This window comes from Ammodytes marinus (genome assembly GCF_949987685.1).
Source record: "Ammodytes marinus genome assembly, chromosome: 18".
NCBI lineage: Eukaryota > Metazoa > Chordata > Actinopteri > Uranoscopiformes > Ammodytidae > Ammodytes > Ammodytes marinus.
Genome location: NC_137222.1, coordinates 10,955,958 through 10,980,060, shown reverse-complemented (window position 1 = coordinate 10,980,060; position 24,103 = coordinate 10,955,958). Strand labels below are relative to the sequence as shown.

Sequence of the window (24,103 nt, the reverse complement as noted above, 5' to 3'; positions counted from 1 at the left end):
ATACCGTTCTCACACGTTTTGTAGAAATTGACAAAAAAATAATAATTTGTAACACCATTTTTTTTTTAAATGAAGAAGACTGTACTAGATGCCCTATTCTACGAGGAAATTAAATTTCACAGATACTTAATATTATCTATGTACATTTTACATCCACAAAGCTAAGTTATCTTGTTTAGGTCATCGCCCAATTGTTTTAGTGTTTTAGAATTGAGTTTGGGAAATACTTTCAGTCTGTCCAAATGATTTGGATAGTTTTTCTCTTTTAATATCATTGGTTTAAATTATCCTTTGATGAAGGATGAGAAGAAGTGAAAGCATAGGCTATAGGCATATTTTATTGTTTTTGTATTTATGATGATTAATGTAATTAACTCATGAGTGTCTCTGCCTATAGGTTTGTGTGAAAACATTTAGCCCTGCTGCCCCCCAGGGCCTCAGGTATCCTTTGTGCAGTATACACTGCATTTTGTGCCTCTTTGTTGAGGCCATGCCATGCTTGACTTCATGATGCATACACGTAAATTACATTGTGTTGAATCAAATAAAAGATTAACTGATACACAGCAAATGGTGCATGGGGTAGTTTTTCGAGCATGCTGGAACACTGATCAGTTTCTTAATGAAGCTGCTATCTGTAGCCTATTACTGAGTGTGCTCATACTTTATGGGTAATACAGATAATGCAAAGTGTGACGGAGTAGCAGGGGTTCATCTGGGCGCATATTTGTCAACTTTTAGCCCACACAACCTTCAGCTGAAGGACAGGTCACAGAAAGGCACCGTATAAAGATGGTGTGGGGAAGGAAGAGTCTGATGCTTTTAGAGGCACATTAATTTATTTTAGAGAACGGACTGCAGCGACAGAAACACAGCAAGAAGATAGATATCTCAACCAAAGGACCATTTGCATTCTTAATATTGTCATTATCCTTCCATGACGAAAGCCTACTACATCTGCTGTTTCACATAGCCTACATATACAGTAACATAGTGATCAGCTGTCAGGAGCAAAAAGACAATAGATTTGTTGGGAAATTTTGAATATTAAAGGATGGAAAAAGAAGGTGGCCCCTCAAAGGTACAAAAACAATGTGTTTCCTTTTATCAATACAGGCATGATGACAATATCACAGCAAATGTTGTAGGCTATTTAAAAAGTATATGATTCAACAAAAGTTTGGCAGATAAATTATTAAAATATATGCTGTAGTAGACAAAATAGCCTAGGCTAAAAATATGTTGCAATCATGAAATGTATGTGAGTTATGGGTTTCCAAAACAATAGCTGGATTACCATTAAGAATACGATAATCAATGTCATAAAATATTAAATTTACAGCTCTATTAGCCTACAGTAAGATTTTTGTCAAATGAAAAAAAAAATTGATACATTTCACAGTATCTAAAACGATAGCACAGCACACCCAATGAAAATCCTGCATTGTGATTGACAATCATACCGACCAATGGCGCTGGGACCTGCAAACTCAGGCGAAGCAATGGGAAGGAGGTGGGCGGCATAGTGGGATGAGTTTTGACATACCATGGCCGCCGTCAGCATGAACCATCCGTGCATGGAGCCAAGACCCCCATTCAGACGGAAAAAGATGCCTTTTAAATCCTTCTGGACTCTCGCCTTTTTTCTCTGCACTGCTGGCCGGTCTTTTGCCGACGATGAGCACGAGATGGAGGAGTTTTTGAAGCGCGAGTTTTCCCTTTCCAAGCCTTATCAAGGTAACGTTGTTTCACCCGTTATAGCCTATACACCACAGCAGCACCCATTGACTGGGACCAGCAGATGTTTCTAGAATAACGCACTTATGGATAATTAAAAAGAAAACAGAAAAGCACTATGATTGAGCGATTTCATTCCTAACATTTGTCTTTCAACCTTTTCATTTTAGGGGAAGTTTCCTTCTGCAGCATTACGCCCTTATAACCTACTATTATAGCCTATTGCCTACTTACAGGCTACCATATTTTAATACCTTACATAGTTGACTTTTGCTTGTCTCATTTTCCCTCACTCTAAAGGACGATATTTTTGGTCTAATAACAAACCGGTTTTGTGACCTGCTTCAATGAGCTGCTCTATTGTTATTGTGCTGTGTCAGCTGCTCTCCCCTCATGGTGATGTGCTGTTTGTTTGTACACTCAGGTGTGGGAGCCTTAGGCTCCTCCCATTGGGAGCTGATGGGGGATGCCATGGTAACCACAGACCAGGTGCGCCTCACACCTGACATGCAGAGCAGACAGGGGGCAGTATGGAGCCGCATTGTGAGTATATATTGTGCACATATTGGGTTACTCTCCAACCAAAAACAGGTTAAAAAGGTTCAGCAAAAGCAAGGAGACAAATAGTGATTAGGAGGCTATATACTGTAATGTTCAGTATTTTTTACACCAGTCTCAGAGAGGTGTTGATTCAACTTCATGGTCACTGCGTTGTGTTAAGTTGACCCTGGTCACCACAGAAATGCTGATAAACTGGCAACCATCTGAACACCAAGCAAGTTATCAAGGGGTTAAAATAGAAATCTATCAACAGGATGTGGTGGTTGCACTCACTATACTATGACTGTGCATGTTTGTGTGTATTCACTGTGTTCTTTGTAAAAATTAGTTTTTTATGTGTTTATGTTGCGTTAAGGTCAAGGGAGCAGGGTTCCTCTACCCCTGTTAAAGCATATCTCACTCGCTTGCACTAACAAAACAAACTCCCTCATGATCTGCTTCCATGTAGTTTTTGGGAGAAAGACCCAAATGCAACGGACGCAAAAGAAGACTCATTAACATAACTTAGCCCTAACCTAGCACTACAGAAAACACTACAGAAGGGGTAACCATAACTTAGTCGTTGTAGTAAACACTCTGTATTTCAGTGGCTTTATTTACCTTGCGTGTGTGTGTTCCAGCCCTGCCATCTGAATGATTGGGAGATGCAGGTGCACTTTAAGGTCAGCGGGCAAGGAAAGAAGAACCTGAATGGTGATGGTTTGGCCATTTGGTACACCAAGGAACGTATGCAGAAAGGTAAATGCTATTGCGCATATTGTTGGCCTTACCAAATGTTCATTCTAAGCTTTGAGCACTTATTCTCATTCTTTCACAGGTCCTGTATTTGGAAACAAGGACAACTTCACCGGCCTGGGTGTGTTTGTGGACACGTATCCCAACGAAGAGAAGCATCTAGAGGTATGCCTGAGTAACACCGCTTAGACCTCAACATGTCGCAAGAAAGTCAAAGTATGGTTGAGTGCGAGTACAAAGCCGTGGACAAATGCAAACTTGTGTAAAAAGGGCTCTCTCTGTTTTCTTTTGTGCAACCGTTTGGAGACAGGCGCAGAAGAAAAGATTCACTCCTCGCACACAGGTAAACAGCTTTTGCATTTTTTTTATCCAAATCTCATAACCTACATCATGCTTCCTCCATTTGTGCTTAAGAATGGTTATCAGACTGCAAATATACCCACCTATTATTATTCTATTAATAATACAGTGACATATTTGTATTATTCACCCAAATGTTATAGAACTAAACAGTTATATTAGAGGATGTGTTTGTAGACCATTTTAGAAATATAGCACATTAAGTGTGAAATTCAAGGGAAACTGTGCAAGTTTGTAAATAGTAGTTCTCATTTCTAACGGCATAATTTATTCATGCACTTTTTTACAAAAAGACATAACCTTTTTGCAAAATCATCATTGTCCTCTGTATCGTAAAAAAAAAGTTGGGCGTCTTCTGCAGTCTGGTCCTATTCCTCATGGTTTTTAAACGTGAAGAGTAAAAAAGGAAATGACAAATCAATGTGTTTTGACATATAGCCACAGAAGATTTTAGGTAAAAATGTAATTGGTTTGCATGGCTGCTAACTGCAAAAAGAAGATCCCTGCATGAATCCAGGCTTGGCTGCAAAATGAGAGAAACCCAGTACAAAAAAAAATAATCTTGGCTCATGAAAAGTATAATCACATATGATGGACTACTTTCTCACCTCGGTCTCTATTGTCCTGTAACCCAAAGAGGATGTTCCCTTACGTCCTGGCCATGGTGGGTAATGGCACCATCGCCTACGACCACGAGCGTGACGGTCGGCCCACGGAGCTGGGCGGCTGTGACGCCATGGTGCGCAACCTCAAACAAGACACCTTCCTCTTCATCCGATATGTCCGGCGCAGGCTCACGGTGAGAGAGCCGCACCTGTTGTCTGCAGATTATCCACAATAATAACATTTTTGCACACGTCTCTCTATCTCCTCAACTGTCTAGGCTGTCGTTAGCATGAACTGGCCCACTGAGTTGCCAGATTGTGTTTTTTTTAACAAGGGGTTTGATGACAGATATTACATTTCTTTTTTTTTCTTCTTTTTTTTTATTGAATATTTTTGCAAAGCACATGAAAGACAAAAGCCCACAGTTACAGCACACACAAAAATGTATCAAATGAAATTCTACAAATAACACTAAGAAATGAAATCAACAATAAGCTAAAAAGCAAAAACACACACATAAAAATAAATAAATAATAATGTTAATAATAAATTACATTTAAATTTAAATTAAAGTTCAGGGAGCATGTGGTGGAGATAAAGATATTACATTTCTTAGTCATTCAGGGAAAAAAAACTAACTTAAAAGCAGCAAAGAGTTACGTTATCATTTCCAGTAGCGAAACAAAATCTGAATAAATAGAAATTGAAACAGCAGGGTCTGTTCCAAGAAGTTGACTCTTAGTCACAATAGTGTCCCACGTTTTGACGGGATTCGAGGTTTTACTCAGTAAGTCATTCAGATAACTGATGGTGGGTCAGATGAACTTTACATTGTGTGACCCAGTGACTGAAGCCCCTTGACTGCCTCTGTTCCCCCAGGTGATGATAGATGTCAACGGGCAACACGAGTGGAGGGACTGCCTGGATATACCCGGGGTGCGGCTTCCCAAAGGCTATTATTTTGGAGCTTCAGCCATCACTGGAGACCTCTCGGGTACACAGACTGTCAGCTTACTGCCTGCCTGCTATACTGTATAACTGTATTTATGGTTTGTCATGTTGTTTCGGATACAGTTTAAGATTAAAATTCAATTAATTGATCCTCTAAGTGATCGAACTGGAGACTCGTAGATAAATGCAGAATACATAATATAGCATCATGAAAAGGTTTTACCCACTACTGCTTGATTCACAAACACAAAACCCCCTTTAGACTTCTATTCCCAAACCCTTTTTCAATCTCAAATACCATTTCAACTTTTGAATGTTTATTTTCTCCATGTTGTTTCAAATCATTTCCCTTCTTATTTAACTGAAAACATCTGATGTTCATTGTATAAGTGAGAATCAAAGTAGAATTGTAATTGTTATTAGATTAGATTTGGCTCTGCAGTGAACGTTTGAGGCCCATTCATTCGCAAATAATCCCTTCTAGTTGATATGTCCCAATATTGTGTGTGTGGTTTTAAAAAAAAATGTAATCACTTTTTTCTGATTCTCCATTTAATACTGTAGATAACCATGACATCATTTCCCTGAAACTATACCAACTGACGGTGTTTCGGAGTAAAAAGGAAGAGAAAGAGGAGGAGGAGGAAGGGGAGATAACCATACCAAGCGTGGACAACATTGAACTACTCAGATGTAAGACACACACACACACACACACACACACACACACAAAAGTTATCGTGGACTTACACGAATGTCTGCTATTTCTGCTGTCACCCTCTCCTCCATGCTCTTTATTTCCCTCTATCTTTCCCTCTCTCCATCCCTCCCTCTCTCTCTCTCTCTCTCTCTCTCTCTCTCTCTCTCTCTCCAGGGACTCAGCCTGAAGAAGGGATGAGTGGAGTAGCTATCTTCTTCACCGTGCTCTTCTCCATGCTGGGCTGCATCTTCCTCATCGTCATTGGCCTGGTGGTCTACAGCTACTGGAAGGAGAACCAACGCAAACGCTTCTACTGAGAAAAAGAGAGAGAAGAAGAAGAAGAAAGAGGTTTGTGATCAATGCCAGCTCAGGTCCGTGCTGGAGCCCGGCTGCACCTAGACGAACCAAACAAAAAGTGAGACTCCGCTGTCGGCCAGCAGAGAGCAGTAGGTTGTTGTTTTTTTAAATCCTGAGGACAACACTAGCTTGACAGGAGATGGAATGAATGTGTCGCCTGCTACCAAAAAGCCATTCTACAACTTGTGGTAATCATTGGTAGTCACGAAGCAGAAGCAGGACTTTATTTCCCACCTCGGGTCCCCGTCTAACGCACACCAACTCGGCCTTATCCTCTCCACCTCTGTGTCACATTAGTTTTCAAGCTCTATATGCTATATTTATTAATAATTTTATTGGCATGTGTTGCATTTGACGTTTTTATTTTTCACAAATTTTCATTTTGTGGATGCTGATTTTATGCCTTTGTGACTCACAAATACATAAGCATCCACCTGCAGTATGACCTGAAGCGCTAACCAAATAGCCCTTAAAAATAATTATGCATAAAGATGATTCTCTGCTCTTTTTTGCATTAGAAAAAAGCCCCTCAGTGTTTGTAGTGTATTCTCATCCTGTAGTTGTAGTCTGCATGTTTGTCTGTTGAGGTTATTCCCCTCTGAAGCGTATAGACCCATCACAGACGTGTGTGTGTGTGTGTGTGTGTGTGTGTGTGTGTGCGTGCGTGTGTGTGTCTGTCTGTGTCTATTTAAAAGAAAAGAGTGGCCACTGTCTAGTCTCTGGTGCATGTGGCAAAGTTCTGGGGTGTTTCAGGGAAAGGTTTAATTTGAATTGAATGAATGAATTGAATTTGAAATAAAATTTTATTTATACATTTTAAATTTGATATAGCTACAGTAATTATCATAATATATAACGTAGTATATATATATTTATGTCCCCTGTCCCAGATATTATGTATGCATGAGAGAAAATGGATCAAAGTTGATCACTTAAGAGCAATTTTATTTCCAAATGTATTTAAAATGGATGCATTTAAATGTTTAAAAAAAAATATGGACTTTGCACTGAAGGGGAAGGGCTGAGGATGCCTACACCACTAATAATTTATTGTCACTATTATTACTCCTTTTGTTGACACTCTTGTCTTTGCACACCAAATACTAAAATGACTCTTTTTGTTTGTGATGCTTTTCTGTTATATGTTAAAACACCACCTGTGTGCTTCATACTGTATATGCTTTTGTAGTGAACCGAACAAACATGCTGGTTTGGCCTCAGGCTTTGCATCGAGGTGTATCGGCTGTTGCTGACTCAGCCCTATTATAACAATCTTCTTCTGTATGTTCTTGAAATGATTGCTGGGCCTCATGTCAACATCATATATCAGTTTATGTTGTGCTTTTCTTTTTAATTGTGCAATGTGTGACGACTTTCCTCAGTTCCTGTCACTTTGACAACCACCCTCCCTTATTCTTATTATGTTCTTTGTTTTGTATGAAAAGTGTGCCTCATGTATCCATTCAGTTACCCGCAAATTACAATTTGTATACATTTTTTTCTTTTAGCTTATTTATTTAGTTGTTACATGTATGTCAACATCACACAGATAATAATTCTTGTTTTCAATATAAAAGTTAAATTATAATGTTTCAATCTGGGGCACAGCTGGGACATTTAAAGGCTGATAAACAGGGCACTTTGTAAACATCCTGTGTGTGTGTGTGATTGTGTGTTACGCTGTCAGTTTCGGATGACATAACATCCAGTCAATCATTTCTGCTAACTGCCTGAGGTGCCTCTCAGTGTGACTATCCTCCAAATCAATACATCAGATTTGTCATGTGACTGGATGATTTTTTTCTCTCTCTATGGAGCTCCTTGGGTTCATTCCTCCTGAAGCCCTTTCCCCAGGCTTTCACAAATATTTCAGACCACATACCAGGGAGCCTGCTACTTGAGGTTAAATGGATTACATGCCAGAAATGTCTGGAGCCTGTTGAGTGTCAATGTTTGTTTTATTAAAAAAATAAAATACAAATGATGACCCAACAAGTACAGAGCAGACTTCTTACTAAAACAAAGGCTTTTTTTTATCTATCATTCAGTGCTTTATTTATATTTTAATTTGTTTCCACTTTACTCATTTTGGCTTGTTTATTGTTATTAGGAAACCATTTAGAAAGAGTCTGGTTTTATAGATAACTGCTTCCCTTCTCATTTTGGCAAAAGAAAAACAAATGACATAGCTCAACCATGGCACCTCCATGTTTGGTATTATCTATGGTTGCAAAAAAAAACTAAAAGTTCAGTTTACAAGTTGGTTTGACAGAGTCAATCCCACTGTTGACACAGTGATCCACAAAGTGTCCCGGGGGGCTGATGTCAATCGACTGTGTTCCATGTTGCGGTCTTTCATATGTATGATATATTAAAAGTTTGGAAATAGATGGTGTGATAACTGAGATTAAAAGGCAACAGTTAAGATATTCAGTAGGGGGGAAAATTCATCAAGTTTTGAAAAAGAATAAGGCTGTTGCTTAGACTTAGAAAAAAAACACATTGAATTAGTGCAACATAAAAATGAGGGATGGGGAAGAGGCAAACAGACTCAAGAAAATATCAAATAGGAATTTATCCAACAAAAACAATATATTCAGCTTTTTTCTTTCCATTCTACTTACACAACTTAATAATGTGGTTCATCTGTAAGTCAGGAGTCGGAGGTTAAGTGGTTGAGGAGGCAGGCAGGGGGGAGGGATTTATTCATATAAACTAGAATGGCTTTTTAACTTAAGCCCCTCAGCTGACACTGAAGTATACATACTTAACATCATTGCAGTAGCAAGTTTTCTTAAACAAATACATGTACACAGAACAACCAAACTAGATTACAGTACAGTATAGTGCAGTGCATTGCCACACATACTAAGTTATATTGCTTGTACTGGTGTCCACAGACGAACGACAGATAGAAGATAGTGAGAAGGGGGTCGCAGCATATTAACAGTTGGTTAAAGTTTTTGCATAGCCTAGTTGAGTAAAGTACAATACACTGCAGAGATGCGTGATGCAGATATAGACATCACACAAGGGGTGGTTGGGAAATTATGATTCAAACGACTGCTTTGGCTTTATGGTGGGTCAGAAATGTGTTCATTTGCACACACAAAAAAAAGATAACCCCTGAGAGTGGGAAACCAAAACAGACCATCGCCATGACGACAAAAAAACAGTAATGATCCGAGTTTGCATGGAGATGACAGCGGCTTTGGTTGGTTATAGTTAGTCTCCTGCATGGGTGGCATTTCCCTCCTTGCTTTCTAAGTTTCCCCGATACAACGCAGTGCAGCTGAATAAAAAGAACAAAGAAAAGTTTAAACATTTAAAAAAAAAAACTCCTGTCACAACCACACATGCAGCTAGTTATATAAGAGGGTCTAGTTTTTAAATCTGGGGGGAGTCACACAACTCTTTTGTGGTTTGACAGACCAAAAAGGCAAATTTAACAAACATACAGTCATATACAATCAGCTATTGTTAAATATGAGCTCCAGCATGACATAAAAAAAGGACATCAAAAACCAAACGCCAACAATGTTCACATTGCACAGTCTGACCATGTTCGGATCATGGATCTCGGCAACTGTGGCTTTAAATACATCACAGAGCGGACGAATGATCACTCAATAAAATGGATGGATGGATGGATGCTTGTCCACAATTGACAACAGATATATAGCCCTTTATCTCGGAAAGCATGTGAAAACCAGCAAGGCATTGGAGTTGTTTGGCAATGGGAAACCTATGCACCTCCAGTTCACTCATGCACAAAAATCCCTAACCCCCACTCCCGTATTATTTTGTCTACATTTGTATACAAGTAAGCAGAGAAATGCACCATAGTAAGAAGGTAACAAAGCAGTCTGTTTTTGGAGTTCATATTGGTCCTCCAAAACACAAGTAAAATTCATCCTGACAAAACCATAGAAAAAATAAATAAAAAAATCTCACAAATGTTTCCCATGCTTTCCCTCGTGAGTCAGTTATTATTATCACAAACTAATTGCGACCAGATCTGTGAAACAAAAAACATAATGCGCACACACACGCAAAAATCTGGTCTTCTATCAGTGCCACAACGGACCAAACAAGAGTGTCTTAAAAATTCAACACACAGACAGACACGCCTCTAGTACAAAACCAATACAAGTGAAACTCTACAGAACGCGACAGTTTACATTTTGTGGTTTAATTTTTTTTTTAAACCACTTCCTCTCCTCGCAAAGCAAGCGGAGCAAACAGAGCAGTCGTCTGACTATCGATACAAAAGCACTCCTCTGTCATGCTTGGAACAAAATATATTATCAATAAAAAGAAATCCAGAAGAAAACCACCTATATACATCTCAATCTCAAAAGGCGGTTTTACGCATACAGAGGCGCTATTTAAGTTGTGCAGCTCCATGCTCAACACATTTGCAAGGCAGCTTGAGGTGTGTTGGTCAAGAAAAAATGTCTTCTGATAATGGGTGTCTGTCTGTGCAGTCCTGCTCACAGTGTAACAGCAGCTTTGAAAAGGTCATTGTCCTGTTACTTTGGCTTCGTATATAAAGCACCTGCTCGACTACCCAACACAAGAACTACCAGCCTTTCACTGCAGCTGCAAATATGACTGAAAAATCCTCTTTCAGTTTAAGCCTTGGGCAGCTGTGCATCTATTTTCTGCTAGTTGAGCTGCATGGGGTCCTTAAATTATCTACAGAACCCAGTGTCATGTCTTGGGGTTGGAAAAAAAAACTTTAATCATGCCTTTGTAAAGATATCAGGCAAGCATGAAACATTTACTCCCCACTTTGACAACTGGAAGAAAAAAAACATACAACAAGTGATAAATGAATTTTTGAACTGCTAATCCAGCCGAGATACTCTGTATTTACGAAATTGTTACCTGCTCTGACGGATTCATCTAGAACAGAAGATAGCACGATGGAGAAGTACTTTGTGAGCTAGTGTGAAGCTAAATGACTGACCTGAGTCTTTACACTGTGCCCGTCTTTGACACACAGTATCGGAGAAGATTTATAAAAAGTTCTTTAAACATTGTTCCCAACAGAATTCTCGATGAGGCATTTACTGCCTTATCAGTTACCGGTTACTGCTCGTCTTGTACAGAATGTATCTCGTTACAAATGCCAGTTTTGTTTTGGAGTGATTATCCAATCTGACAACAACCAGTTGGACTGCTATGCTTTGAATACATACTGTAGAGTATACTGGGTAAGCAACACGACATGCAGGAAAGTGCATGCACTTTATCACAATAGATTCTGCAGCTCTGCCAACAACACCGACCAAACTGTTGAGCAGAGCCTGCTACCACACCCCGGATCCCAATGGAAAATACCACTGGAAATCCCTCACTCTACTAGGAGCTACAGGGGGCACAGATAGCCCAAACAGCAATACCTAACCAGCTACTAGCACTGTGAAACAGCATAGCATGACTCACACAATTCAGCACAACACAATTTAAAACTAGATTCACGGCATCTAAACTAGACTCTCAGGCCTTCTTTCTTTACACCGACATCTAGGTGCCCAGTTTTCTAGCCACTGTAACACACTATCATTTTGTCAAAGAAATGGGCAAAGAAAGTAAGCAACTGCTAGAAAATGCAAATTCACTCAAATATAAAACACAGAAATTCATGCTTCATGCAAATTACCAGTGATTTTAATAGTTAATCCACCTCAGTGCTGAGTAAGTATTTCAACCAGATGCGACAGCACTATAAAGATACAGACACACGACTCAACCCTTCCCCACTGCACTATAACATCCACTCACTAGTACACACTCTAGCAGCCCCCGTCAGGAGCTTTGTTGCAATTAACTGACACCTGTGGCCTTTTACTGAAGCACAGCTGGTCATGAATTAAAAAAAAAAAAAAAAAAAGTGAGTTATAAACATCCAAACTACTTGTGTGTAGAATGAGCAAAATGCTGCCACTACTCACTCTGATTTCACGCTGTCAATAAAACACGCTTAACACAGAGCCACCACAAGGCTTTTTATTGATTTATGAAAAAAATGGTGGCATCTATGAAATTAATGCAGTCAGAAACCGAAGTGCGGAGATCAACACAATCAATAAATCAAAAACAAGCTGCTGGTCAGTCCGTCTTTACTTACAGTCATGTTAAATGGAGACCACATTATGGATATCAAAAAAAGGAAGAAAAAAAAGGACTAGGGGAGGGATGGTTGGTATGACATTTAAAAACCCAGAGACAAAAACAACAAACTCAACTCCTTCCCGTCTCTCCTCCTCTATTATTGGTTATGTAGTCCCTCCCACTCTAGATGTGAAAAAGTCCCAACTTCACACCAGAGACCTGACGCTGGTTGCCATGACCTCAGAGCTGACATCACCATGCAGCTGTGCCCTAGATTTCACAGCGTGCGCACACACACACACACACACACGTCTTTGGGGGGAAAACGAAAAAAAATTTGCTCTTGTGGATTCATCCAGTATCATCCAAAGTTTTTGTTTTTGACCCCTTTTTGCTGAGTCATAGCAGGGATACGGGGGGTGGGGGGGGGAAATGTTGTTGACCATGTTGGTATGCCCCTAGCTGACCATCCCACCGGAGGTAAAATGTCAAGATGGTAGGATGGCAGGATGCTCTGACCGAGGTGAGCGGCCAGACGGAAACGTGACGGCAGTGCTCAAGGAGAGGGCGGGAGCAAAATGGGGAAACAGTCAATTCACAATCACTTAATGCCTTCTTGCTAACCAATGTCGCTAAGAAAAAAAGAAAAATACAAAATGGAGCATCAACATGTCTTTGCTGGTTTTCCTCCACTACGGAAAAGCAAAGCAAAAAGAAAAAAATAAGCCAGGGTTAGTTGTCATTATCATCTGAACGCCATTGCCTATGTGTTAGTTTTGAAGAATTAAAAACACAGACAGACAGTCCCATGTGGTGGTGGTGGTCGACGACGAAGATGATGATGGCAAACGGCTATATCTGGTTATCACCCTGGTGCGAGGCAGAAAAGCCGCACAGGTTTGGGCTGGTTTTAGTTAAAGCTGCGTGGATCACACCATGTGGTCCCCAGTGCTGGTGCTAGCGGTCTGGCCTGGCTGATGCTCCTTGTGTCTGAAGGCCTGCTGCTGCTGCTGCTGCTGCTGCTGATGGTGGTGGCGGTGGTGATGGCCGGAGCAACAATCTCGACCAGTGACCTTGCATGTAATGCGCTGCTGTTGTTCTTCGTCGCTCTCCTCCTCCTCCTCCTCCAGGCCCGAGCCCTCGTCCACGTCCATCTGGCAAACGCACACCTCGATCCCTGAGTCGCCGGTTACGTGGCGACGGCGAGTGATGAACTCGTCATCCTCCTCCTCATCATCATCTTCGTCCTTGTTTGCCGCCATCAAAGGAGCCCCCGCGTGACACTGACCCTCTGCCAGACACTGTGCTTCCTGGGCGGATGATGATGATGATGATGAGGCCGTGGCTTGACTGTCCACCGCAGTAGGGTCTGTATTAGTCAGTGGCTGTGGCACGGTGGCAGTAGCGTCAGGCTCGCGCAATAGTTGCGGGGGGAGCGCCGGAGTGGGCGTGGCCTCAGGAGGGTTCTCAGAGTAAGGGGGAGGCGGCGTCGGAGGGTGACCTACCACCTCTTCATAGTCGGGAAGCTTGCAGTCGTTCCAGAACCCTGAAAAGATAAGACAGCAAATATAAACAAACAGCTTTAGCTTTCAAAGCAACAAAGACAAATAATTTTACAAAACTCCATGTAGAGAACAGAAATCCTAAGTAAATTCATCATAAACTATTTTGATCAGGAATTTGTCTTTTTTTGTTATTCAACTTCAGAGAAGTGAACATTTTCTTAAGGTATAATCTCATAACTGAATTAACAGATTTTACCTACAGGAAAAATGGATCCCTGGAACACTGTTAGAAAGCTACCTTAAAAAGCTGAAGTTAGAAAGCAAAATTTACTGTTTCACTGTCGTTGTTTACTGCAGCATGGTCCACCGTTTTATTTACAAAGCTATTCTAGTCTTGCGTTTGGTTCTGGGGGCCTCAAAATAATTTTGCTTTGATTTATGATGACAGAATTATTCAATACTGAGAATTACAAGTAGTGAAACTATATTTTGTAAACTTACTGCAGACTCTGCAGATGTAAATAAAGCCCCCTGCCTTGAAACTACATAGTGCACCTTCAACAATTCACTGGTTCCTGCTTCTCAGATGTTGACAGTCATTTTTTTGATCAATTTCTCAACAGAGTATATTCATTATATCTCTCTTCATGTTTTTCACAAAATCACACTTCAAAGTCATACATCATTGATAGGCATATCGATAGAAAACTATGAATATTGCCTGTGAAATTTAAAATGAAGACATTTACACAGTTTTAAAATGTAATTCTAATGGTTGTTGATATGAAACTGTAATGTAGGGTGGCTATTTACTATGTTCCATTGATATTCTTTGGAAAGAGCCAGAAGAATACATCTCGTGAGTCAGTCTGTGTACACACAGTTAAGAGTTCTGTTCGTATTCTTGACATTAAGTGAGGCGTGTTGCCTGTGGGCCACGGACTAGTGTGCACCTTGTCCCACTCCTGTTTGCTATATAAGTGGATGCACTATCAAGTTTCAAGCCGATGTGACCTGACTTGGCTGCTGTAATATGGATGTTGTTTTCTACCTTGCTTATGGAGAGCAACATAAATGCAAAGTAACTGACCCTTAAATTAGAAAATTCAGTTTGAATAGTGCCCAAAAGAATAATACTGTGCATAGATGTTTCCAACATGCACTTTACAACTGTCATCAGGTTTGAAAAGGGTTTTGAAAAAACTCACAACGAACCTACACATAAAGTTAAGTTAAGTTACTTTATTAGTCAATGGTTACATTGAAATGTGTCTTTCCGCATATCCCCTCTCAAGTTACCACACTTTTGAGGGGGTCAGAGCTACTGGATGACACAGAATGTGGAATTGCAACTTCATATGAAGTTAAAAAATGCAGACTATTTGCCCTGTAGCAAAAACAAAGACTACTCACTTAGATTGAGTGGTGGAGGGGAAATGAAGGAGCTGGAGGCTCCCTGGTAGGCCATCAGGCTAATCTCACGTTGACGCTGCTCCTGCTGAAGACGCATCTTAACCCTGCGGTGTCGGTAGGCACAGCAGCAACTAAGCATGATGATCAGTGTCCATACCAGCCAGAACCCTGTGAGGGAGAGGGGGAACAAACTCAGTAATCCTGACTAACTGATGAAAAGTCCATGGACATTTGGGCTGTAAATTCCACAATAAATACATTATAAATAAATACAAATTAACCAGTGGGAGTGGTTTGGTTTTAAGTATGTAACGTGAAACTAATCTGAAGATGTAGTCACACACGTTAAACATTAACCCAACACTAAAGAGATGAATCTCCAAAATAGAGAGTTAATTGGACAATAAGAATGGGATACAAAGAAACACTAGCCTATGTGATATACCTGAATTGGGAAAACACACACAAAAAATCCATTGGGACTTACACCAGAGCTCATAGTAGTAGGTGCAGCACTCTCTCTCTCCGCAGCAGTAGCCCATCTCACAGCGGTACTGCTCACCGTTTACCGCAAGACAGAACTCCTTCCCCTTGAATACACACAAGAGGCACTCACAGTGAACATCTGAATCAACACTCGATCAAGCAAGTTGCATTCCAAGCTCTTTTGATAGACTGGCCTTTTTTACTTTCTGTTTAGCCTTCGTCATTTATCACCCTACTGTTGTGTATTGCGTTTACACATCTAACAAGTATGCCAAATATACACCGAGATTGGAAATTTATATTTTTAAACGTTACCAAGTAACAAGCTACATTGTACTTGTAAAGTAGCCTACAATAAAATCATTATTTTTGTACAGTGAAAACATTGTTTCCTACAATATGCCTAAAATTCAAACTGAAACTAAATAGGCTTTGATGGCAACCTGTAATATAATAACGTAAACTTATTGTTACTGCTGCAAAACGATGTAATTTACGTTGCGTTTATAAAAATTAACTAAAAATGCTACATGATAAAAAAATAAGTACTATTGTTAGGGTTCAAGTTGTTATCAGTTTATTTTGACGAAAGTTGGCGTTTCTATCGGGGAAGAAAACCAGACAAATTGGGACTGACATAGCCAGCTATTATCAACAACTCTAATAAACACGTCGGGTACCAGTTAGCAACGGCTAATGTTAATCTGATACCCTTGATTCAAACTGTGCAATTGAGACAATAAAACACATCCGTGTAGCTTTTTCGAGTTATAAACTGAATCTTCTATCGAGTTCATTGTCGAAATATAAATAAAAACTTTGACAAAACTGACGTCATCCACCGTACACAGCAACGGACCGTGCCCAGTTTCCTTTGTGGAGGAGACAAAAAGGATCAGCAGAAGGCCTTCCCCCACCCGAGGAGCCACGTCCTCGGCTGGAAGAGGCAGCCGACCCAGGGAGCGCTAGCAACGGCTTACCTGCACCAGACATGTCCCGGTATAAAGAAGACCTACAATGGATCCCAGTGCTTTCTGCGGCATCTTTCTGGGTTCTCGGCCGTAAACTCGACGGGAATCATATAGCAGTCGGTCGACTGGACGGGTCGATGAGGTGACTGCAGGTGGTTAAAGGTCCGGACTGTCGCACTCGTACATGTTTTTGTTGTTCCTTGACTCAGAAACAGCAGTAGTAGTAATGAAAAACTGAGTCCACTGTGACTCTGGAGGGCGCTGTGTATGCGTGTTTGAAAATATGATTCCTAGTCTATAGTTCAATTTTACACTTTTTTCTCTTTCTTTTACCTGGGTAGACCAATAGTGCCACTATCTGTAGTAACTTGTATTGTGAATTTTCATGTCATAATTTCGATTTAAAACTCATAGCCTAATTATGACTACTTAGCCATAGGCCTATCAGACGTTTTGACTAGGCTATATTTTTTTATTAATAACAATTATCTTGTCCTTGAATGAAATGTCATAGGCTGCTTAATTATGAGATAAAAAAATCTAAATTGTATGTTTTTAATCTATTAATTTCGACTCTTTTACTAATAATTCGGAATTTTCATAGGCTATTTTAGTAGGCGTATCAAGAATGAATTTGCATCTTGTTTTTCTTTTCTTTAAATGGCGGAAATGGGCTTCCATAATCAACTCAATGCTTTAAAATTAAGTTTATTATCAATTTTCTTAAATTGTGTGTTATAAATAAATAAACAGATGTTTTATTATTGTTTAGGCTATTTAACAGATTGTGGCAACGACATTTAAAAAATAATCTGCAAATAACCGACAGTATTTACCCAATTTATTGTAAGCTTAAACTTTATTTTTGTAAAATTAAGTGTTTTAAAAAGGCCAAATGAGAACAAGCAGAGGAAGTTTGTAGTGTTCACTTCTTCATTCGGACACGTTGTTTACCTTGACGTCACGGTTTCCCCGGCAACAGAACTTGACTGCTTCCAGTAGGCATGGAAAGATGCTAATCCACTCAGTCTGAGCACCGCAACATCTGAGGAAAACATGGTGAGTCATCGCGATCCACAGCCGTCTCACTGCTTTGGCTTTAAAACGTTTACATTTTGAAATGTATAATTTCATTTAATTGTAAGACCATTGTTGTGAAAACTACTGCTTCAGCTAACATATCATGCTTGTGAGTGGGGATCCTAGTTAGGCTACTGCTGTAGTTTATTAGAAAGTTGCCTCAATCAAGAAAAAATGGCAACCACTGGTTGACATACTAAGGCAGATGATGATAATATGGGTTGTCACTGAATATAGTAATCCTATTTCTGCATTACAAGTCTGGCTTGGAAAGTTTTAGTAGCCTAGTTTATATTCAAACAATGCTTTTTTTTCAAATTGTTGGGATCATTACTCTCAACAGTTCAGGCTTCCATTTAATTATATTCATAAAACACTTAAAAAAACAGAAGTTGCAGAGAAGAGAAATGAAAAGGGGGAAGGACGAAAGAGAATTATGAAAACAAAGGACACAATGAAAAAAACACAATATAAAAAAAAGCCCAAAATAGCAAGTGAGTTAAAAAAAAATACTGCTTTATGTGTGGATATGTAGGCTATATTTTTCAGAAAATAGACCTCTGTTGTTTCTGTTGTTTCTGCATTTGACAGAGTGTACATGTCGCAGGTCACAAAATGCAGTGACAGCATTTTCCTCTTACCAGAACACACTGAGCCAACTTGAGCCAAAGCCTTATACACTTTCTGGACACAGGCTATACTCACTGCACATGCCTAATCTGGGCCAATGAGTGTCATTGGCCCAGCCACATGTGTCCCACACTGCAACCGGCTAACATTTAAATCCTCACAATCTAGAGGGTTCTTCCTGTGGGGCGAGCGCTTAAACCTCCTGTGCAAGCTGTGTCACGATCCACTGCCAACCCCTGATGTCATGCCAACCTCTGATGAGATGACTGCTGCTTTACCCGACCCAGCTTAGGCCATGCCTCTGTAACAATATAGAGAAAATGCCTGTAATAAGTGTTGTGTTTGAACCTGCCTTGAACGTGTACTGTGATCCACCTGCAGGGCTTGTTGTCCATTCTGCGGAGGCTGAAACACACTCCGGATCAGGAGGTGCGCTTACTGTTGCTTGGCCTGGACAATGCTGGCAAGACCACTCTGCTAAAACAGCTGGCAGCCGAAGATATCAGCCACATCACACCCACACAAGTACAAATATGCACACAGAAAAGCTCAATCACAAACTGTGGAGACGTACTTTTTTTCACAGTTCACAGTGCATACTATTCTTCATTTTACAGTCGAACAGACTTTCAAATTATTTTTCTGCTTAAAGCAAGTAAATAAAGCATTAAGCATACATGCCATCTTTCAACAGGGCTTCAATATAAAATGCGTTCAGTCGGCTGGCTTCAAGTTGAATGTTTGGGACATTGGAGGTCAGCGCAAAATCCGCCCCTACTGGAGGAATTATTTTGAGAATTCAGATGTGCTGGTAAGGTCCTCTTTTATATTATAAATGTTCCTTACAGTAGCCAAAATAAAACACATCGTCAATATTGTATTTTATGCATGTTATGAAGTGTTTTGGTAATATCTAGGTCTGTGTTACTTGCAGATCTATGTGATTGACAGCTCAGACAGGAAACGGTTTGAGGAGACGGGTGTGGTGAGATGGCATTTACATTTACATTACAGAAGTGCAATAATAAGTTTCATGTATAACGGTACTTACATTTTCAAGGTTAGAAAACATTCTCATTTTGGGAGTGCAAACTCATCACAAACAAACATGAATTAAAAGTTGATCACAGATGTAGATAACAGTCTGTCAATAACAGCCTACACATCATTTTAACCACCTCTTTTGATGACATTTGGTGCAATTTAAGGCAAAGATCCATATAATTTGTTTCTGACAGCACCCACTACCGCTGACTACCCCTTCTGCATGTCTTTTCCTTTCAGGAGCTGGCTGAGTTGCTGGAGGAGGAAAAGCTTGCTGCCGTGCCACTGCTAGTCTTTGCCAACAAACAGGACCTGATGACAGCCTCCCCGGCGTCTGAACTTGCTGAAGGTCTCAATCTGCACACTATTCGGGATCGCAGGTGGCAGGTCCAGGCCTGCTCAGCACTCACTGCTGAGGGATTGCAGGTGAATACAATTTGCAGCCAGTTTGAGGAATCACTGAATATTAGCATTGACTACATTATATTTTGGCATCACCTGAAATAGACTTTTTTTTTTTTACATTTATTACATTGACAAAGGTTGTCGGATAGAAATGAACATATGATTCCTTTTTATCATATACAGTATAAATGTATATTTGATTCAATTTAAAAGTAAGCTCATGAACATAACTGCAGACTGAGTGCAGAAGAAACTCATGATGTATATTGCACTGTATATTTCCTGGTTGACATGTATCTGAAAAGCCAGCTACAAACCTGCAGTTATGTTCTTTATGTTGTATTTATATGGATCAAGTGTTTTTCATACAGAATTCAAATCTAACTATAGATATAATATTATTATAATTTTTAGGTCTTAAACTATAAATGCCTTTTTTTGAAGACGACATGAGGGGACCGAAGTTACGCGTGTTGTAATCGCCCTATAGACCATATGATGCAGTTGCCTTCCTTCCCTCATTATATTATCAGATGGATGCCAAAGGAGGATGTCACATTGCCTTCCACTTTTAGCAGTAAGCTATGACTTGTAAGAAATACCATGGCCTACATCATTTTCACATCACAACCACATTGTCTGCTTATTTGCAGGATGGTATGAACTGGGTTTGCAGAAATTTAACGGTGAAGAAGAAATAACTTGAAGAAAATCCATGAAGAATTGCGGTTGCACTTTACATTTGAGCCATACCGTCATTTTATATCCAGGACAAGGAGGTGGCAGAATGTGTGTTTTTTTATTATTATTATTTTCAGAAACTCAAATTTTTCTCATTTGTCTTTAATTTGCAGTATAAAAACCTTTTTAAAAGTAGAAGTTGTTTATAGAGTGATTCTTCAGGTCTAACTTTGTATCCTTTCAAGGCATGTAAATATTGTATATATTAGGTAATTTTATTTAAACTGCTGTTTCTGCACACAGCGTCTTTTGTAATACGGTCTTTTTTAAGCTAGTGTTTAAAACATTGACTGTCTCAATACAAGAATCAGTATTATGTGTGGCTGAATCAAGACTGATGGAAATGAATCCTGCAAATCTCTCTACTTGAAGCTAGAGGGCGTCCTTGCGCTGGTGTTCTCTCACAGCCTACGAGTCAACTTGTCCTCCAGTCCTCTACTTTCCAAGAAAATGTTGCATCCTGTGCCGTATTTGACCTTTAATTTTTCAGTCAATGTAGTATGCTCTATTGCCAACCACAAAGTCTGTTTTTGAAATATTGTCAAATAGATCCAAGGTAATAATCAGCAGTGATGCTGTCCGTTCATCCTGCCCACGTCCCACACTTTGTTCTGCTCAGGTACAGGAAAGAATCCGTATCAAGAAACAAAACGACCATAAAATATGAACACCTGCACACGCATGCAGGAAACTGGCCTCCATACATCTCTCTCGCATACACAATAAACCCTACAGAAACACCTTGGCCATTCAATTACTCAAATGCTCACCTTGTTCACCATGATTTACCACAGGGCAATTGCATTTTCTGTCTATTTTTCTATTTTGTCTTTTGCAGCACATTTGCCACAAACCCCACTAATCTGAACTGGCCGAGCGCTCCGCGGTGGTCCTATAGGGCATTTACATACAAACCTTTTCCAGGACTAATAGCTCTCCAATACAATTTGCATTTATATAGCCCCCTTCATACCAACATGATTTGGCGCCTTTGCCCATGATAAAAATAAACCTCCTCCTTTGGCCTTGAGTTACTGCCCTGCTGCTGTCATTGTGCATGTTCGTATGTATTCCTCTACATATGTAAGGTTGGTTGATTTTAATATGTCAGAGCTGCTTGATCCTCTAATGGAGACTGAAACAAGTGCAGAAAGCCTCAAAATGGACCTCAGAATGGTCCAGACATCAGTATTTGCTCTCACATGGTTGTGTGTTTTCTGCTATACAGTACATTTGAATATTGTTGCTACAACCATGTAGGACTCTTGACCAGGGCAAAGAGTCATAAGGTAAATATTAAGCCACAATAGACTGTCATGGACAAACTGAAAAGGTAGTCCTACCTTTATCCAGTTAAAGCAGCTTTCAACTTCCTCGCGCAAACTCATCCAACACTCTTTACAAGGCTCCGTAGAGCCTACATCAAGAGAGGGAAGAAGTAATGGATAAGGAAATGAAAGTCTACCATGTGAGACTGAGAATAAAATGCCCCCTCTCGCCCTTTGGAGTGCTTAATCATTAACATCTAATCCATGTGATTATCGCCTAGCCTGTAGAAAATATACCCAATTACACATAGAAGTGCTCTGATAAATCTTTCCAAATGTATCCACCAGCAGCATCAGATGGCAAAGGCCATGAAGTGCCTTTTAAATTCCAAATTAATAAAATTGGATTTACCAAATAGAAAGGGTGGATTGGAGCAACCAGTCCTCGTTACCTCTGGCTCTATCATCAGCGAGGTGAGAGGCAGTCAGGCCTGCAAATGGCCATAAATCATGGGACTTTCCCAGCTACTCAGGCCAGCACACTGGCCTCCCACACAGGGGAAACGAACGGCAGAGAGTCTGATTGACTCACACAGGCCAAAGAGAGAGAGAACGAGAGAGAGAGAGAGAAACAACGGGGAAAGATCCTGTGACTTAATTAAAGTGTTGTGCATCTCACACACTGTAACTGCAGCTCAGTCATCTTGTTGCTCCAGAAGGGGGGGGGGGGGGTATACATCGATGTTCATCTTTTATTTTGTTATTTATTTCTTATTCAACATGAAATGCATGTACAAATGGTATATGTGGGAGGTGAGATATATTTGTGGTGATTCCTGAGGGAAATATGCAGGACAATGCAAAAATATATTTCGGTAGATAGATGTTTGACAGATGCTTTTTTGTGTGTTTGAATGATCTTTCAAATGTGTGATAAACCAGATTGGTACCACCATGTGCTCCACGCCTATTTATTCAGGCCTATTGGAAAGAAAGTTTCATAGGTGACGATGGAAAGGTAGTTGTGATTGGCAAATGCTGGATACATTTTGACCATTCTTTTTCTGTCTGCCTCAGACACCTAAATGTATGAAATCATTGGGGTATCCCTCTTATTATGATGATCTTCTTAGGCCAGTCCAAATATGTAAGGACTATATTACTATGTTCGGAGATGCCATTAGGAACTATTAACAACTGTGTAAAGGAGGATGAAAAATATACCATAAACAGGAAATCTTTTATACACTGCTTTGAGTCGAGAAACAATATTTAACAAAGTACATCAGGTCCTAGCACTTTTAGCATGAACGTGTATGTACCGTGATTAAAATGTTGAAACAGAAGAAAAAGATTTAAAAGTGGCATAAAATAAAACCGTTACAGGAATAATGGATCTACATGAGGATTCTCTATCTTCTATTGCATTGAATATCTTTAGGTTTTGGATCGTGACATTATAATCAATGACTCAAAAAGATAATTGGCAGATTTATCAATAACGTCATTCAAGAGAACACGTGTTGGTACTCATGTGTTCCATCCCCATTCAACGCAACAGAGAAGGGAAAGTGTTTTCTGAACTGTAATTCTCAGAAGCATAAAGCTGTGGCTGAATTACTCCGATGCGTACACAGCAGCAGCTGTAATGTTAAAGTAAACTGTTCTTCTGCTCCCTCTTCAAATAAAACCCCCATGTACCTCGTAAGCTGCTATAACCAAAAATGAACCTGGCTCATCCCTTCAGTAACAATTACAGCGTTGGGTACAGTTTCCTTGGCCAGCACACCCTCCCTTACTGCCTCATTCCCAGGCCAATCCTTTATGATTAAGCAGATAAGTGCTGGTACTGGATGATAAAACAAACAACAAATGTCCACATTCCACTCATAGCTCCTTTGATGGTGTGTGTGTGTGTGTGTGTGTGCCTCTGCGGGGCTCTTTGCCCTCCCAAGCCCCCTTTGCTATAATCAAACTGCAGAGTCATAAACAGCGAAGGGATGGGGACTATAAAAATGATCAGGAGGCTCTATCAGCTGGGGGACAGAAGTTCACACCTTGGAGCGGGTCAGTCTCAGAGCGTGGGCTGGTTGGGGGGGTCGGCCTGGTAGGGGGTCCATGGCTCTGTTTGATGCTGCTGAGACAAAAAGCAGAAAAAAGGGGAGAGATGGTGTCCAGATGAAGCTGCTACCAGAAGCGTTTCAGGAAGGTATTTAGTGGTTAAACTCAGTGAGCTCACGTGATGTTTGGATCTGGGAAAAAATTTCAACGATGTGTGGCCTTCTGAACTTTGGGGGTTACGAAAACATGTACATTTGAGTGAAATATACAACAGAACTATTTGATCAATTCATAATTTGACCCCACTTTTGGCCATTCTGTGTTATCACGTGTTAGGAAACTTGTGAACTTACCTGCTCACTACAGCTGCCA

General features: G+C 40.1%; 3 protein-coding genes across 3 annotated transcripts; 2 read left to right on the top strand and 1 right to left on the bottom strand.

Moving 5' to 3' along the window:
- The first annotated feature begins 1,656 nt into the window (after positions 1-1,656).
- On the top strand, positions 1,657-6,856 carry lman2la (lectin, mannose-binding 2-like a). Its single transcript, XM_080046476.1, has 9 exons — positions 1,657-1,737; positions 2,162-2,280; positions 2,919-3,036; positions 3,116-3,198; positions 3,344-3,376; positions 4,031-4,192; positions 4,879-4,993; positions 5,515-5,643; positions 5,825-6,856. The coding sequence occupies exons 1-9, from the start codon at positions 1,689-1,691 to the stop codon at positions 5,965-5,967; spliced, it is 951 nt and encodes a 316-aa protein (XP_079902602.1). The 5' UTR covers positions 1,657-1,688; the 3' UTR covers positions 5,968-6,856.
- Positions 6,857-7,014: 158 nt separating this feature from the next.
- On the bottom strand, positions 7,015-16,699 carry wbp1 (WW domain binding protein 1). Its single transcript, XM_080046475.1, has 4 exons — positions 16,512-16,699; positions 15,533-15,635; positions 15,046-15,213; positions 7,015-13,673 (listed from the first exon to the last, which is right to left on the bottom strand). The coding sequence occupies exons 1-4, from the start codon at positions 16,572-16,574 to the stop codon at positions 13,057-13,059; spliced, it is 951 nt and encodes a 316-aa protein (XP_079902601.1). The 5' UTR covers positions 16,575-16,699; the 3' UTR covers positions 7,015-13,056.
- Positions 16,700-17,514: 815 nt separating this feature from the next.
- Positions 17,515-20,445, top strand: LOC307264735 (ADP-ribosylation factor-like protein 3). The gene is made up of 6 exons (XM_080046219.1): positions 17,515-17,561; positions 18,594-18,737; positions 18,907-19,023; positions 19,147-19,197; positions 19,497-19,682; positions 20,315-20,445. Exons 1-6 carry the CDS (start codon positions 17,559-17,561, stop codon positions 20,360-20,362), a joined length of 549 nt encoding a protein of 182 aa, XP_079902345.1. The 5' UTR covers positions 17,515-17,558; the 3' UTR covers positions 20,363-20,445.
- The last annotated feature ends 3,658 nt before the right edge of the window (positions 20,446-24,103 follow it).